The sequence below is a fragment of the Pantherophis guttatus genome, chromosome 2 (assembly GCF_059756535.1).
Source record: "Pantherophis guttatus breed Tessera chromosome 2, ASM5975653v1, whole genome shotgun sequence".
NCBI classification, from domain to species: domain Eukaryota; kingdom Metazoa; phylum Chordata; class Lepidosauria; order Squamata; family Colubridae; genus Pantherophis; species Pantherophis guttatus.
Window position 1 is genome coordinate 93,723,520 of NC_142064.1, and position 18,382 is coordinate 93,741,901.

Sequence of the window (18,382 nt, forward strand, 5' to 3'; positions counted from 1 at the left end):
AGTGTTAAAAGGCAGTGTGCTGGTAGACTGGTGCCTCCAAAAACAAATGAGTAGACTGATGCCTGAAAAAATAAATGGGTAGACCAGTGCCTCCAACAACAAATGGGTAGACCGGTGCCTCCAAAAACAAATGAGTAGACCAGTACAGCTCTGCAAGCAGTTAAAAGCCTGGTAGACCAGTACCTCTGCTAAATCCTAAAGAATTGTCACATGACCACCAAGCCACACCCACAAAATAAGCCATGCCCACACAACCGGTAATAAAAAACTTTAGAACCCATCCCTGGTCTTGTTCTAATTCAGAAACGTGTTCCTCTAAGCAGGTTGGATCTCAAGCATCTCTACTTTAATTCCCGCCAAAGCTTATCAGGGTTGATCAGAACATTGCTTACTGGCACTAGATATGATCATTAGTAATGGTCAGCAGTTATCAAATTCTTTGGTTCTTGCTCCATTCTGAGCTGACCATGAGTACATTAGAGGCTGTTGTGGCTGAGCACATTTCATTCAATACTTAAAAAGAGAAAGCAACAAATGTTGAGAATATTTCCCTTGTCCAAAATATTTCTGTGGGGTGGGTGGGAGTGAACCCTGTTATCAATTGGCTAGGCTGGTTTAATGGAATGGAGTATTCAGCTACTTACAGAACAAATTATTAGAATGTTTTTCATCTGGTGTCTGTTAGACAAAAAAGGAAAGTCTGTCAGCACGTTAATGGACATCCGAGATATCAAAGTAAAGGAAAGACAAGATGCAGAAAATTAAAGCAAAGGGTCAGCAAAGGTCTGGAAACAGACAAATCTATGGTGTCTTGATGAGAGAGGAATGGAGACACAGTTGAGATCTGGAGAGCTGGAGATGGAAAGCATTTGTAGATCAAAGAATCGCTACAAATGTCTTTGGAGTATGCTATGCTGTGCTAAGATCTGCTAGGCTATTCTTTGTGACAGTAAAAAAACACCAAAGCAAATAAAAACAGTGTGATTCTTAACTAAAGATTATACAGGCAGTCCTTGACTTACAACCACAATGAACCCCAAAATTTCTGTTGGTAAGTGAGACATCTGTTAAGTGAGTTTTGCCCCATTTTACAGCCTTTCTTGCTTCAGTTGTTAAGTGAATCACTGCGGTTGATAATTTAGTAACACGGTTGTTAAGTGAATCTAACTTCCCCATTGGCTTTGCCTGTGAGAAGGTCGCAAAAGGGGATCACATGACCTTGGGACACAGCAATGGTCATACATGTGAGTCAGTTCCCAAGCATCTGAATTTTGATCACATGACCATGGGGATGCTGAAACTGTCGTAACTCTGAAGAATAAGTCAGTTTTATAAGTCACTTTTTTCAGTGCCGTTGCAACTCTGAACAGTCTCTTAAGTGAATGGTTGTAAATCGAGGACTACATGTACAGGGGGGGGTCACCCACAAGGGGGGTCACACTCTGGACCTGATTTTTGTCTCTGGCCAGTGGTTGAGTGGTCTTGTTATAGGGGATATAGACATGGAACCCTTGTCATGGTCAGACCACTTCACCTGGACCTTCGAACCGCTACACCCCGCCGCAGGGAGGCGGAGCCAACAAGATGGTTTCACCCCAGGCGCCTGATGGATACTGATAGGTTCCAGATGGAGCTTGGGCCACTTCCTGAGGATCTGGCACACGATTCAGCTGAGGACCTGGTGGCTGCCAGGGATCGGGCAGCTGGTGGGGCCTTGGACCGAATTGTGCCTTTGCGGCCTCTGACCCAGTGCCGATCCCTCGTGGCTCCTTGGTTTACCGAGGAGCTGAGGGAGATGAAGCACCAGAAAAGACGCCTGGAGAGCGGTTGGAGGGCCAGTCTCGCTTAATCTGACTGAACACTGGTAAAGTCGCATATTAAGATCTACCCAGTGGCGATAAAAGCGGCAAAGGGTAATTACTTTTTCGCTCTTATTGCATCATCAGAGAATCGTCCGGCTGCCCTGTTCAGGGTGACCCTCTCCTTGCTCCATCCGGGAGTGCGGGAGGACCCCCTGGAAGGCAGGGCCGAGGATTTCGGACAATACCTGTATGACAAAATCACTCAGATCCGGGGGGATTTGGACTCTGACTGGGTAGATCCAGGCAGGGTGACGAGGAATAGTCTTGAGAATGTTACCTGGGAAGAGTTTGACTCTGTGACGCCTGATGATGTGGACAGGGCTTTGGGGACACTTAGTTTGGCCACATGTTTACTGGACCCGTGTCCCTCCTGGTTAGTACTGGCTTCCCAGGAGGTTACACGAGGTTGGCTCCAGGGAATTATCAACGCTTCGTTGAGTGAGGGTCACTTCCCCGCTGCCTTGAAAGAGGCGGTGGTGAGGCCTCTCCTTAAGAAGCCTTCCCTGGACCCGGCAGTATTAGCCAACTATCGTCCTGTCTCCAACCTTCACTTTGTTGCGAAGGTTGTTGAGAGTGTGGTCACACGACAGTTTCCACAATTCCTGGAGGAAACATCTTATCTAGATCCATTCCAGTCGGGTTTCAGGTCTGGGCACAGCACGGAAATGGCATTGGTCGCGTTGGTAGATGATCTCTGGAGGGCTTGGGACAGGGGTTGCTCCTCTGTGTTGGCCCTGTTAGACCTCTCAGCGGCTTTTGATACCATCGACCATGGTATCATGCTGCACCGGTTGGAAGAGTTGGGGATGGGGGGCACCGTGTTACGGTGGTTCTCCTCCTTTCTCTCAGACCGGTCGCAGTTCATGTTGGCAGGGGGGCAGAGGTTGACCTTGAGGCCTCTCATTTGTGGAGTGCTTCAGGGGTCGGTCCTCTCGCCCCTTCTGTTCAACATTTATGTAAAGCTGCTGGGTGAGATCATCCGTGGCTTTGGGGTAAAGTACCATCAGTACGCTGATGACACCCAGCTGTACATCTCCACCCCAGGCCACCCCAACGATGCCCTTGAAGTGATGTCCCAGTGCCTGGAGGCCGTGCGGATCTGGATGAGGAAGAACAGGCTCAAGCTCAACCCTACCAAGACTGAGTGGCTGTGGCTCCTGGCATCCCGATATAGTTAGTTGACTCCATCACTGACTATCGGGGGCGAGTTTTTGGCCCCTGCAGAGAGGGCGCGCAATCTGGGAGTCCTCCTGGATTTGCACCTGTCCTTGGAGGAACATCTGACGGCTGTAGCCAGGGGGACCTTTTGTCAGGTTCGCCTGATTCGCCAGTTGCGGCCCTTTCTTGATCGGGATTCCCTGTGCACAGTCACTCATGCCCTCATCACCTCGCGCCTGGACTACTGCAACGCTCTCTACATGGGGCTCCCCTTGAGGAGCACCCGGAGGCTCTCAACTGGTCCAGAATGCGGCCGCATGGGTAATTACGGGAGCTGCTTGGCGCTCCCACATAACACCACTCCTGCGTGAGCTGCACTGGCTCCCAGTGGTCTTCCGGGTGCGCTTCAAGGTGTTGGTTACCACCTTTAAAGCGCTCCATGGCATAGAACCTAGTTATCTTCGAGACCGCCTGCTGCTACCGACGACCTCCCACCGACCTGTGCGCTCCCACAGAGAGGGCCTCCTCGGGGTGCCATCAGCCAAACAATGTAGGCTGGTGACCCCCAGGGGGAGGGCCTTCTCTGTGGGGGCACCTACCCTCTGGAATCAGCTGCCCCGGGAGATAAGGAGGATCCAAGACCTCGGTGCCTTCCGCCATGCCCTTAAAACTTTCTTTTTTCAGCAAGCTGGGCTGGCTTAACATATTTTTTAATATTTTTTAATTTTTAATTGGTCTGTTATCTTAAATTGGGGCCAAATTAATATATATCCTTTTAACTGTTTTTAATGTTTATATTGTATGTTTTTATCTGGCTGTACACCGCCCTGAGTCCCTCTGGAGAAGGTGCGGTATATAAATTCAAGATAAAATAAAAAATAAAAAATAAATAAAAATGTATCCTAAACGAAGGCATTAAAATACACATCTTAGTAAAATTAACTTGACAGCAGTGGTAAATGAATAGAATTCAGTTATCCTTTTTCAGATCTGCTATTTGCAGATCTCAGATGACCCATCAGTTAAGAGAGGACAGAATTCTCTTTCGAGAGCTACTAGGAATTAGAAGAGTTACTATTTTTATCATTATTGTGGTTGGTTGCACCTTCAGCCAGACGTTTAAACTACATCTGGATAGGATAGGATAGGATAGGATAGGATAGGATAGGATAGGATAGAATAGGATAGAATGGAATAGAATAGAATAGAATAGAATAGAATAGAATAGAATAGAATAGAATAGAATAGAATTCTTTATTGGCCAAGTGTGATTGTACACACAAGGAATTTGTCTTTGGTGCATATACTCTCAGTGTACATAAAAGAAAAGATAAATTCATCAAGAATCATAAGGTACAACACTAAATGATAGTCATAGGGAACAAATAAGCAATCAAATCTGACTTTTTTTATCCTACTCATTGAATCCTCCCCAAGGAATTGGGATAGGCAGATGTTGCTTGATAAAGTTAACAGTAGTATGTAAGCTAATACTGTTATTATGAAACATTTTATAATTGTCATTTTAAATTTTGGATCAATGTTTCGGTGTACCAAAGGGAAAAGTATTTTAAGAAAGCAACACAAAAGTGCCATCAAGTCCCAGCCACACAGAAAAAAATTGACTTTTATTAATTAATCTGCTGAAGTTTTGAGTAATATAGTAGTTTAAGCTTATTCATCTAATTGCTACACACTGAAGAACTAAAGTCTGATAATGAATTGGAAATTATATGTGTATAGTTGAAACATGTGATTTATAATTCATAATCCCTACTCCACTACATATGTATTCTGATAGTTCTGCTAAAATTGATACTTATAGTAAAAAAGACTCAAATGATAATAGCTATTATTATTATTATTATTATTATTATTATTATTATTATTCTATGTTTTTCTATGTTTTTCTAACCAATATTTAATTGTTTCTGATGCATTTTATAGTGCAGATGAAAGATTTGATGCAACATTTCATACCAATGTTTTGGTAAACTATTCGGGATCATGTCAGTATATACCTCCAGGTAAGAGAGTTTTTAATATAAGCGTTTTAATCAATTCTTCAGGAAGGAAAGAATATCTGTGAATGTACTGTAGATTAGAATGTTTAGAGTATGTCTGCATTATTAGAATATTCTGTCATTATTGCTGCACAAAAACATTCTTGCTTGTGAATAGGGGTGAATTTTGCTAAGCACTCAACTATAAGGCATAACTTTTGTAAACATGACAGTTATTCCACCATCAGAATTTATATTAGCAGTAAGCTATGCATATGTCCCCAGATTGCTTTTGTGGAGAAAAACGTGAAAGTGCCAACAGGCTTGTCTATATCTACTTATTTTTGTTCAATAGGTAAAAAAGCAAAGTAAAAGCATTGCTTTGAATGATCTAAACACAATTTATGCAAAATAAACACATTAAGGACTCACTAAAAGTAACACAGTCCCTTTGAACATCTATTCGGAGACGAGTCGTGTGGACTTCTAAATATTACTTTTTTAAAGGTTGAAATATTTTTGAAATAAAAGTAGCTTATCTCTTTCTCTCTCTCACTCTCTCTCCCTCCCTCCCTCCCTCTCTTCCTCTCTGCCTCTCTGTGTGTGTCTCTCTCTTCCTCTGTTTCCTTTGTTTCACTGGATTGCAAGTTGTGAAATCATACAATGAGCTATCAAACCTTTACATCAAAGCAGGAGAACAGATACATCACAAGCAGTGATTTTGTGTTCCAGTTTTCCGCAACAATATGGTTTCATATGATCTGGATTAGAACTGTTGCATGGATGCTGGCAAGAGTTAACCTTTTATTCCCACCTTTCAATTACCTCTATCCATTTCTCACACTGAGAATTCCAACACCCTCCCCCCCCAACACTACTGTTGGCTGGAATTCACAGATCCAAATATCACCCAGGGACAATTTTGCTTAGCTTCCAATTCCAGCTGAGGTCAGCTAGCCCTGCCACCATCTACTTGATTTGTAAAAATTTCAACCTAATGGTGGCAGGAAAGAGGCAATAAAAACAGATTCCCATCTGCCCACTGAACATAAGCGATATTACAGAGGGAAAAACTTATCTGAACTGGAAAGCTAGTTCAATGGTCCTGTGCCCATGCTGGAAATATTGTGCTGTCTTTTTGTAAACAGCCTAAAATGTAATTTCCTTCCCATCAGGAAGAAGGGTTTTCTGTCCTCTTGTGGAAAGAGGGATGTACATTCCCAACTTCATTTCTGTACGGAGAGAAAAACTTTAACCGTATCTCCTGTTTGCTGAGCCCCAGTATTTCATGGCAAAGTCAATTTAAGTCTCAAATAGACCACAGTGTTATAGAGCTCTATGTTTTATGTCAAACATTTTGGAGATATCTCATTGTTTTTCCCCCTCCTTCTGCTTTTATTTTTAGTCAGTGAAAGATGGAATAATTAAGTGGCAAAGAATGTGTGATAAATATTAATTGCTGGTTAGACATGAAGTATTTATGTCAGAGCAGACAGTCCTTAGGGAAAAGCAAAATTAGAGAGAACATTTTATTGCAGAAAAAGATGTTAAAAAGCTGATATAAATCCAAAGAGAAAATTTAGTTACGGTGTTACTTTTTTTTAACGATAATTCAAAATTCATATCGGTTTAAATTGTGTGTGTTTGTTATTTTGTCTCAAGCATTATAAATGCAGTTTCAAACAGTTAAGGCACTCTGCTCATGGTTTATCACTGAAGTTGGAAGTCTTCCACTGAAGTTTATCGAACAAGCATCTTGCCACATTTTTCACAGAGGACGAAACTATTCTGGCTGTTGCAGATTTATGTACTTTGAACCAAGACATGCTTCAATTATATAAAGCGTTATGTAATGCAATTTAAATGCAAATTGAGTAAAGGATATTTAATCCCACTGCCACAATGTATTGCTTACCTTTATGCAGCCAAACTCTCCTAAGCAATTTTCTTTCAGTAGATTCACCTGCAGTACTGGAGCTCGGCTAAGGGAAAACCGGTGCCATTATTGGGCATATTGGGCATAGAAAGTAAGCAATGCTGCATTGCTAGGATGCAATGACCCCACGTTACTTGGGAACAAGCAGCACTCTATTCCTTGGTAGCAATGATTCATGCATGTTAGTTATCTTTAAATGTGATATTCTTCAGTACTGTACATCTTGATTTAAAGATATAGATCAACTTTTACCGTTCTGCAGTCATGGACACCATAACTTTAATTAAAAGAAGGACTAGGGGTGACATGATAGCAGTGTTCCAATATCTCAGGGGCTGCCACAAAGAAGAGGGAGTCAAGCTATTCTCCAAAGCACCTGAAGGCTGGACAAGAAGCAATAGATGGAAACTAATCAAGGAGAGAGCAAACCTAGAACTGAGAAGAAATTTCCTGACAGTTAGAACAATTAGTGGAATAACTTGCCTCCAAAAGTTGTGGATGCTCCAACACTGGAAGTTTTAAAAAAGAGATTGGATAACCATTGTCTGAAATGGTATAGGATTTCCTGCCTAAGCAGGGGGTTGGACTAGAAGACCTCCAAGGTCATTCCATTCTATTCTATGAGAATTCTGGGTCAAATTTTACTTCACCTGTAAAAAACAATTATTTCTTTTTAAAAAGTATTCAAACAGAACTGTTTCTGCATTAATCCTAGCAAGCTGTTAGTTTCCCTTTTAATGTTGTTTTTCATGCCAGCTTGCATTTTGACGATAGTTACCAAGATGGATATTGTTAGGTTTTAAGACCAATAATTATGAAAGCAGATTAGAAACATTGATGATACTTTCTGTCTTCCTGAGTGACAAATTATTCAGAGTCAGGAAAAACAAAATATCTGAGAGCCCAGCATTTCTCTCATGTGGGAAATAAGGTGATATCAGAAGACCAATCTGATACTTCCAGACATGGAATATAACAGGTTACTGTAGGATTTTTTTCATTCCCATCCACAGCATTTGAAAAACATTATTAGGTTACACAGTCTTTGAAAATGAACCTTCCTATAAGCTAATAAATTAAACTAACAAACTTAAACCAGCAAAGAGCTAAGTGCCCTGTGGGCCGTCCTCAAAAAACCTTTTGGAAATGTCCCAGTGGCCAGAAAATGTGAGGCACTGAAGTGAGAACATTAGTTTCACAGTATGACTAACTTCCATAGATAGCAATTCAGCTGTTTTTGCTGAGGCTGAAATGGATAATATACAGTCTTCACGTCAATACATGCTACTATGGAGAAGAATTTGATATCTGCGCAAAGTTGCTTTGAGCTTTACTGATACTCTAGAGTAAGGTTTCCCAACCTTGACAGTTTTAAGACATGTGGACTTCAACTCCCAGAATTCCCCAGACAGCCATCTTAAAGTTGCCAAGATTGGGCAACTCTGCTCTAGATATTTCTTTTGTTAACTTTTTCTGTGCTCTCCTCCAAAGAGTGCAGCTAGGATTTAAAATTACAGATTTAGTTTATTAGCAGATGAGTTTGGAACACACTTTAAAGCCATCAGACCCTTTAATGTTTGGTGTAAATATACATAAATGTATATCAATGCAATTTCATCCCATTTTACTCTTGTCTTCATCAATTTAACGTTGTCTTTCCTTACAGGCATCTTGAAAAGCACATGTTACATTGATGTCCGCTGGTTTCCTTTTGATGTGCAGAAATGCAATTTGAAATTTGGTTCATGGACACACAATGGTTGGCTGCTTGATCTGCAAATGCTCGAAGCTGATGTTTCTAACTACATATCAAACGGTGAATGGGATTTAGTAGGTATGCTGAATTTCTTAAAGAAGCTTAATGAATCAAGATTTTCTTAAAATCCTGTTAGCGAGGGATAATTATATATCTGTTTCTGTGATGCTACTCCAGCCATGCTTCAATGTGTTTTCATATCAGGTGTAAGATAAATATTGTATGACTCATACATTGCCACTTGGTAATACTGTTCCTAGGATCCTGAATCTTTTGGTTTGAGAGAATGGAATAAAGTGGGTCAAGTTTAGGATAAAGATAAAAGACTCTTTCAAATCAAGTTGAACTCTTGAAAATGTCTTGATTGCGCCTTTATGGTTTTCATGGAATCAGTTTGGAGTAGTGATGAAATCCAAATTTTTTTACTACCGGTTCTGCAGGTGTGGCTTGGTGGGCGTGGCAGGGGAAGGATACTGCAAAATCTCCATTCCCAGCTCACTCCTGGGGAAGGGTACTGCAAAATCCCCATTCCCTCCCCACTCCTGGGGGAAGGATATTGCAAAATCTCCATTCCCACCGCACTCCAGGGGAAGGGTACTGCAAAATCCCCATTCCCTCCCCACTCCTGGGGGAAGGATATTGCAAAATCTCCATTCCCACCGCACTCTGGGACCAACCAGAGGTGGCATTTGCCAGTTCTCCGAACTACTCAAAATTTCCGCTACTGGTTCCCCAGAACCTGTCAGAACCTGCTGGATTTCACCCCTGGTTTGGAAGTTGTTTTTCTTTTTCTTTTATTTAAATCTTTCCAGTCTCCCTACAGCCAAGATATTTTCAGACTAATACTACCCAGTCCTAATCCTGCTTATTTTAGATGAGATAAGTTACATAAATTATATCCACTAGCTCAAGGAATCAGAAGATCTCAAGTATCCAATCCAACAGAAGAACATCAGGTCTCCTACTTCCTCTCAGCAGAAGGATTGACCATCCAGCTGGCTGCTTTATCTGCTATCCATCTGCCTATCCAGCACTTGGACTTTTCCTCCTTGGCAGTAACCTCCACCTCCAGAATCAAACATAATATATTAACTCTGCTTTCCAACTATATTACAGGGTGTCCTCGACTTACGACCACAATTGAGCCCAGAATATATGTTGCTAAGTGAGAAATTTGAAATGAGTTTTGCCCCATTTTATGACTTTGTTTGCCACATTTGTTAAGTGAATCACTGCTGTTGTTAAAATAGTAGTAGCCTGGTTGTTAAGTGAATCTGGCTTCCTCGTTGATTTTGCTTGTCAGAAGGTCGCAAAAGATGATCACGTGACCTCAGGACACTGCAACCATCATATATATGAACCAGTTGCCAAGCATCCGAATGTAAATCACGTGGCCATGGGAATGGGGCAATGGTCATAAGTGTGAAAAATGGTCATAAGTTGCTTTTTTCAGTGCCGTTGGAACTTTGAATGGTCACTAAATGGACTGTTGTAAGTTGAGGACTGCTTGTGTACTGTAAATAATTTCGGGAAACAATAATGCTTAAGATATTACTGAACTACAGTGCCCTGTATGCTTTGCTGTTGGCTTGTATGCTAGCAATTGTAGATCAGCCATTCTTAAGAGAAAGAAGTTCTTCATCCTTGCAAACTAAGTGTACTTTTTTTTCCTTTTTCAGTTTTTATTTTTAAGAAAGGAGAGAGTTGCAAAAGAGGCCCCCTTGCATTGACATATCTGAGATGTCTTGTTTGACAGGGATAGTGTATTGCCCCCATTTGATTCCTCTACTGTGGCTTCAGCTCAGATTACAATTTCAGTTCTCCGACACCCTAAGAACTGAACCCCTAAGAACTTGCATATTTTATTTCAAAACATTTCTTCTGTCAGCTTATGTTTAAATATTCATAGGCTTGGAGGTGGGCCTGAGAAACCTATGCTGTTCCTACAGCTGATCGACTGTGACAGCAGTGGATGTGTGCCGCAAAAGTTATTTCCAGTGATAACAAAATCCTGGAATTTAATTCGTCACTTATCAGAGCTGTTGCCCAGAGCCAGGATTGGATTTAAACATAGTGAGGCCCTAAGCTATGGATTGTATTTGGCAGGGACTACCAGAGAATATAACACAAGGAAACATAGGAAGAATGCTGCCAGGATGAACAGAAAATGTGAACGCATCTGAAAGAAGGCATAATTTAATCAAACTAAAAAGTGCCATATGGACCATACAGGAGAGCTTAATTTATGGAGGCTTTCATATGTGAAATTATATTAAAATCATGACAAATGAAAATCTGAAATATTGGAGGCCCCCTTCAGACATTGATGTCTTAAGCTGTAGTTTGTTTAGTTTATGACTAAATTCAGCTCTGCCTGGAGGAAGGGAGATTTTTTTTTTTTTATCGTTATGAATGCCTGCATATTTATATATTTCTTGCTCACACTGAAAGCTGGTGTTTGGGTGATTTTTCCTCTCAAAAGCTGCAGAGCTTTTTGTAGTATGCATTTAAAAAAAAGGCTGATTCGTAACGCCACAACTTTTTAAAACTAGGCTTCAGAACTTCCCCATGTTTGCCATTTCAGAGTTGATGTTCATACTGCACATCTGTTTCTGTCAAGGCTATTGAACTTTTCCAGCCATGTCCTTTAGGCTTGCTTAAGACATAATCTGGATGAAAATTATTTTAAAAAAGCATGTAAAGAGGGATGCTGAAAGAAGCACTAAAAACAGAAGTAGCATTGGTTCTATACAAAGGCAACACAATGAAAATATTTTCCATCTGCTGTTCTATAAATAGCTTAAGACCTACAACCTCAATCACTAAACATTGTAATAATGGTTGATTGCTATTTGCAATTTGATAGAGAGATTGAAGAATAGTCCATTACACCTTACAGTTCTATAATGAAACTGATCAGTAGAGTAATGGCTACTGTATATGCTTAGATAATTTTTAAAGGAACATTGACTAATTCTTCATGAGATATGTTTGCGCTGCTTCATAGATTTATATGGATTTTTCAGTGTGTACAATCATATGCCCTTAGAGTAAAATTAGTGCCGTGACAAAGCTAAATATTTATCCTGAGATGGTACTCATACATTATTTCCTAGAATATTACGGTGTTCACAATAATTACTGAAAATGAATGGGATAGAAGCATTAAATAAGCTTTGGCTCTCTGGATATTCAGCAGTTCAGTTTTCAGCATTTCTCACAAATAGATAGGCTATTCAGCAATTTCTGCAGGACCACAGCTTCTCCACACTTTCTCTAAGAAGTAGTAAAAGGGTAAAATAATCGAAGTGATCTGATGGGATACCTGGTAATCTACAGAATGAATGAAGTCACTAATGAATTGGTAGGTTCCGCTAGGCTTGTCTCCTGTTCCTAAACTGGGAATTGGTTTAATACTTAAGATGTACATCTAAGGGAATGCAAAGGTTAGATGAGGGATATAAATAAACAGTTGGTAGGAAGGAAATAAAGGGTATGAATTACAACTTATAGTTAAGTCATGGAACCCTACATGACTACAAACTACCTTCCAATCTTGAAGTTCAAATTCACGTTTGCTGCCTTATCTCAAAACATATTATCCATTCAGTTATCATCAGGAATCATGACTAATTTTTGCAAACTGTGATTTCACACATCACCTGAACTGACCTAATATATTGATAGAAAGAAGAGTGTAGACCAGCCTTTCTCAACCTAGTGTCCTCATGGTATATTAGACTTCAACTTTTATAATCGATAACCACTAAATTCAATATATCTGAAGACATTGGATAAGGTCTAGATCCCTGACTGCCCTCAATTAGCAAGAATGTTGACTGTTCAGCTATTTTGAGAATGAAATTGCATATTTCTACTCTTATTATATTTTCAATTTGCTTCTGTGCAGGTGTCCCAGGCAAAAGGAATGAGCTGTACTATGACTGCTGCAAAGAGCCATATCCAGATGTGACTTACACTGTTACAATGCGCCGTCGCACCCTTTACTATGGATTGAATTTATTGATTCCCTGCGTCCTTATTTCAGGCTTAGCATTGCTTGTTTTCTTACTTCCAGCTGACTCTGGAGAGAAAATATCTTTGGGTAAGGATTAAGACAATGCACAGTTTAAATATGTAGAAAAGAATGTAACAGCAAGAGTTGACAAAGGCTATACCTCTTCAGGAATGATTTGTGTTTTTGATTATATATACAAATATCCTTCAACGTATTGATTAAGCCAAAACATAAGAGAACGCCTTTCAGCATTACTGTCTTCTACTATGCTGATCTCCTAAACATAAAGGAGCATTTATTTTGATTATGCTCATGTGTTCATTCAGAAATACTGCAGTCTAGAATTCTACCGTCTTAGTCTCAATTTTGCCTTCTAGCCTTTTTTAAATGTTACCTGCAATGTGAAACTATGCATGGGGAGGGTTCACCATGAGGCTGTTTCTCCTGCCAGTCGACCCTGCTCAAAATTGGGGAAATCTGGATTCAAAAGAAGAAAGCAGATTAATTGGAAAAATCTATTTTTATTCAAATTATACTAGAAAAGTAATGTTTTCCTGATGTTCAGAATACTTTTTAAAAACTTTCTACAACACACATTTCTCTTAATCTAGAGATATTGCCTATCTAATAAATGGAAGGTGCACTTTATTTAATGACCTTTAAAGTGGAAAACATGCATGACTTCAGTCCCGCTTCACTTTTTGTCTCTTTCACAATTTTGTTATAGGTATAACTGTTCTTCTGTCCTTGACGGTTTTTATGCTCCTTGTAGCAGAAATAATGCCTGCCACATCAGATTCAGTTCCCTTAATAGGTATGTTGATGGTGCACCACTTCTCATGATAAAAAATGAATCAGATTTAAAACTGCGTAAAATTTATCTGGATCAGATTCCTGCCTGGGCAACTGATGGGAAAGTGAAGGTGAAAGAGAGGAGATGGGAACAGAGATGGAAAAAAAAATCTTTTAAAAATATTTTCCCCCATATTGGAACACAAATTTATTTGCTTTTTAGAATTAGATCATGACTGTAAATACCGGTAGTAACTTTTGTTGTCCCTTGGGAAAGGGAAAAACTGCTTCCAAGACACTTCCTTTTTTCTCCAAAGAAATTTGGAGGAAGAACTAATTTCTTCTGAGTTGTCAATGGACCACAACAAGAATTATAAAATAAAATCACGTTCTGATGAAAATGGGAATTCATTGGGAACCTTTCTCATTCTTACAGTTGTTCTGTAGCTTAGTTCACAAAATTCTTGGCCACTCTAGGAAAACTGCAATATAAATTTACTGATCAACAACAGATCAAGTCTGCATAAAACCATTGTAAGGGTAAAAGGTGGTGACTTTTCAGTTCAGGATGACAAATGATGCACTTGTGTGAATGAATTATAGACTATCATGCTGCCAAATACCAGAAACGTAGTTATTTCATAACATGGTAGTAGAGTCAGATGCTAGGTAGGGACCAAACTGCATTTTGTCCGTCTCAGTTTTTAAAGCAGTCAGTGTTAAAAATCATTTTTAAAAACCCCATAAATGCTGACATTCCCTCATCCCGCAACTTGGGCGTCCTCCTGGACGCACGGCTGTCTTTAGAAGGGCATATGATGGCCATGGCCAGGGGGGCTTTTTATCAGGTTCGGCTGATACGCCAGTTGCGCCCCTTTCTGGATTGGGACTCCCTACGCACAGTCACTCAAGCACTCGTCACCTCTCATCTGGACTATTGTAACGCTCTCTACATGGGGCTCCCCTTGGGGTACACCCGGAGGCTCCAACTGGTGCAGAATGCGGCTGTGCGGGGGATTATGGGAGCGACGGGGTGCTCCCATGTGACTCCTCTCCTGCGCGAGCTGCATTGGCTTCCGGTGGACTTCCGGGTGCGCTTCAAGGTGTTGGTGATCACCTTTAAAGCGCTCCATGGCTTAGGGCCAGGGTACTTACGGGACCGCCTTCTGCCACCAATAGCCTCCCACCGGCCAGTTCGCTCCCACAGAGAGGGCCTCCTCAGGGTGCCGTCGGCTAGACAATGCCGGCTGGCGACCCCCAGGAGGAGAGCCTTCTCTGTGGTGGCACCTACCCTTTGGAACAATCTACCCCCAGAGATACGAGTGATCTCCGACCTCCGGACTTTTCGTCGGGCCCTAAAAACTCATCTCTTTCAGTTAGCCAGTCTCTCTTGATTTTATGATTTTATGGTTGATTTTAAATTTTGATATGGATTTTAAATTGACAAATTTTAAACTATGGGCAAAATTTAATTATTTTAAATCTATTTTTAATCGTACTTTATGTATAAATGTTTTATTTTGGCTGTTCACCGCCCTGAGTCCGAAAAGAGAAGGGCGGTATAGAAATTTGAATAATAAATAAATAAATAAATAAATCCAATCACTTACCCACAACCTATCTGGATCCCACTCAAGGCTTAGGAATCTGAGTAATTGTGTTCCTTTCCCTCCTTATTTTTTTACCCATAGAAGGTCCTTGTGCTCAGTCCAGGCGGCCAAAGATTAATAACCGGTGCTTTCTTTGAGAGCATGACTCCATATTCTCAGTTGTATCCAGATGTGGCTTCCTGAATAGTGCCATCTCTTCCAAGAGCAGTAGTAAAAGTGTTCCTAGAAGTCTCACCTGTTTTACTATTTCCACAATGCAGTGTACACAGGAACACACTTCAGCTGCCTCTCTCCTCTACCACATCCCTTTTAATAACACATCTTTATTCTCCTCCAATCCCATCCTTTCTGTCTTCTAGCCATTCATACTTCCCCAATCCCCTTCATTCTCCCATCTCATTCCTCCATATTCCATTTCTTCCCATGATCATCTGTTTACTTCTTTCTTTTTTTAAAAATAAATTTTATTAAGTATACAGTTTAAAAACATTAGACTTGGTGCGACTTGTCTGATAATACTTTTCTAACACTTTTTCTTTTGTGTATATTACAATATAATATCATGCATATTCCATATATACTTTTTGTACATTCAATCTCACTTCAATTACATACATATTCCCTTCATCTTTATTCAAATCCAATTTATTCCTATCTAATATTTCTTAATTTAATTTTATTTATTTTTCTCCCCTTTTCTTCACTCTGTTTCTAATTCTCTATCCCTACATTCCTCCTTTTCTCTAGCCATTTATAAAATGTATTCCAGGTTACATAGAATTCCAATTCATCTTTATCTTTGAGCTCCATTGTTAATCTGTCCATTTCTGCACAGGTCAATATTTTGTTAATTATTTCTAACTCTTGTGGGTTCTCTCTGCATTTCCAATTTTGTGTGAATAGTGTTTATTTCTTTCTTCATGAATAAGGCCATCACATCTTTTTCTTCTTCTCCTTCTTTACAACTCAACACCAGCCTCTGGCACATTCCTCTAAGCACCAAGGAGTGACTTCGCCCGCCTCCTGATCCATTCCTGTGTACAACCTCAATATTTCTATTTAAATGTATACTTAAACATTTCTATTTAAATATATACAAAAATATTTCCTTTATGTTTTAAAACTGTTAAAATAAAATGGAGAGGAGCTGAAAACTTGGGGGGGGGAATCATCCTATCCCAATCATTGTGAACCTCAGTTAAGAATTGAGCAGATGCAAAACTGAGAACTGTAGTTTAAAAACATTTGGGAATGACAATAGATAATTATGCAATGCAAATCCGCAGCGTTTCATCAAACTAAGTACAGTAGGACAAGACTTGAAAAATGGCCCGAGTTTTAATCTCACATCCCAAAATGTGGATTAGTTATGCTGGAAAAACATCTTTTTTGAAGGTTGAGGGCCTAATGAACAAACCAAGTTTTTCAAGTTGATTTTGAGAGCTGTTCTCCCTTCCTTAGACAAAGAATGCCTAAAAAGCCTCATTGATGCTTCAAATATTTTTTTGTAATGCCTGAACAATTAGAGCATATAGAATGTATTTCAAATGCACTGTACAAAGTAGCCATCTAGGTCAAACATACTTGGTACCTTTCATCTGCTTAGTGGATTTGATTTTCCCTGTGAATTGCCATAAAAGAAGAATGATGGCTTTCACTACAACACACAGGAAGACCCATGACTCAAAGTCAGTGCCACTGGTTATGCCACTGAAGTGAATAAACTGTCCAGGAATGAGACCAGTCCAATAAATAGAAGCTTCCCGTTCTATCTTCCTAAACTGAAATAGAGTTTTCCAGCTTAGTAGTCTTTACGGTAGAGGAAGACGCCATCTTAATTGATTGATTAATTAATTAAGCAATCAATTACTCCAGCTTTTTCCATCTAGGAGACCAAGGCATAAATTTGCTTTGAGTGCTAGCTGTTCGAAAGCATGAAAATGCAAGTAGGTAAATAGACACCATTTTGGTGGGAAGGTAACATGCCGGCCGTATGACCACGGAAGCACCTTCAGACAATACTGGTTTCCTCGGCTAGGAAACGGAGATGAGCACGGCCCCCTAGAAGTCAGAAACGACTGAGCAGGGGAATTTTTTACCTTTATTTTAGAGGGATCTCCAAATTTGGCAACTTTAAGACTTGTAGACTTTAACTCCCAGAATTCCTCAACCAGACACGCTTTAGCATTTAAATGCTTTTTTATGTCTAGGGTTTGTAAAAAAAAAATGAGAAACTTTCTGTTTTCACATTAGCAAGAGAGAAAGGAGATATTTAAGCAGTTAGGAAGAGCGATTAGAAAGGAGGAAAGCTGGTATTTTCCCCCTACAAATACAAATACAAAGCATTCTGAGAGGTATACTGATTTATTTATATTTCTGGAATGTAGTTTGGTTTGGAGAATATTACAATCAAACCAATGATATATTGAGGGGTCTTGGAAAAATACTACTAATGCTATAATAGAACTTTTATGTTCTGAGCTCTGCTGTGAAGTTAGACTACCAAATGTAAAGAAGCAAATTATCCTGAGGAATTTCATGCCAACTTTGCTTGAGTCCAGGAAAATGTTATCCCCCATAATGTAGCAAAGTTCTGTACAGCTGCTGTGAGTACACCGGTTTGCAAATGTGAGTGTACGCGCCACCTCCATGCATGCATATGGCCTTCCGCGCATGCGGAACGGGATGTGGGCAGGTCCGGGTGGGTGGGCGGAGCATCCCGCAGCCGTCACTACCGGTTTGCCCGAACCTGATAGAACCAGCTGAATACCACCACTTAATTGATTACTGCACATGCCTGACACCCAGTTCATTTATCTTACGGCTATGTGGTTTGTTGGTTTGTTTTCTATCTTTGCTGAAATTAGTTTATATATGTTCTGTTGTATTTGATCACTTACCAAATTAATATCATAAAGAGGAAGACCATCATTGCTTTTGCCTAAGGTTCGATATCAATGTTTTGGAAACTTGGCAACTAGCAATTATGTGGATGTCAACCCCTGAATTCCCCATCAAGACTATTTCTAATTTTTTTGTCATGTAGCATTTTTCTCTTGTTTTTGTTTTTGTTTGTGAAAAGGCTTTAGAATACTGTTATTGCCTTGGACATTTGGCTAATTGTATTAAAATAATCAGTACCTACAGATTCGAAGTTTTAAATTTAAATGCTGTCTAATATATCAATATCTATATATCTTTATTTATATCTCTATATCTATCTTTCTATCTATATCTTTACCTCTAC

The 18,382-nt window shown here is 39.9% G+C and overlaps 1 protein-coding gene across 1 annotated transcript in view; it reads left to right on the forward strand.

Annotated features, from left to right (window-relative positions):
• The window catches only part of LOC117661647 (neuronal acetylcholine receptor subunit alpha-7-like), a 98,202-nt gene that overhangs the window by 49,915 nt on the left and 29,905 nt on the right, over window positions 1-18,382 (forward strand). The window contains exons 5-8 of the mRNA XM_034410697.3: window positions 4,968-5,047; window positions 8,626-8,793; window positions 12,626-12,820; window positions 13,461-13,547. Coding sequence (XP_034266588.1) covers window positions 4,968-5,047; window positions 8,626-8,793; window positions 12,626-12,820; window positions 13,461-13,547 — 530 coding nt within the window. The remainder of the gene's footprint in view (window positions 1-4,967; window positions 5,048-8,625; window positions 8,794-12,625; window positions 12,821-13,460; window positions 13,548-18,382) is intronic.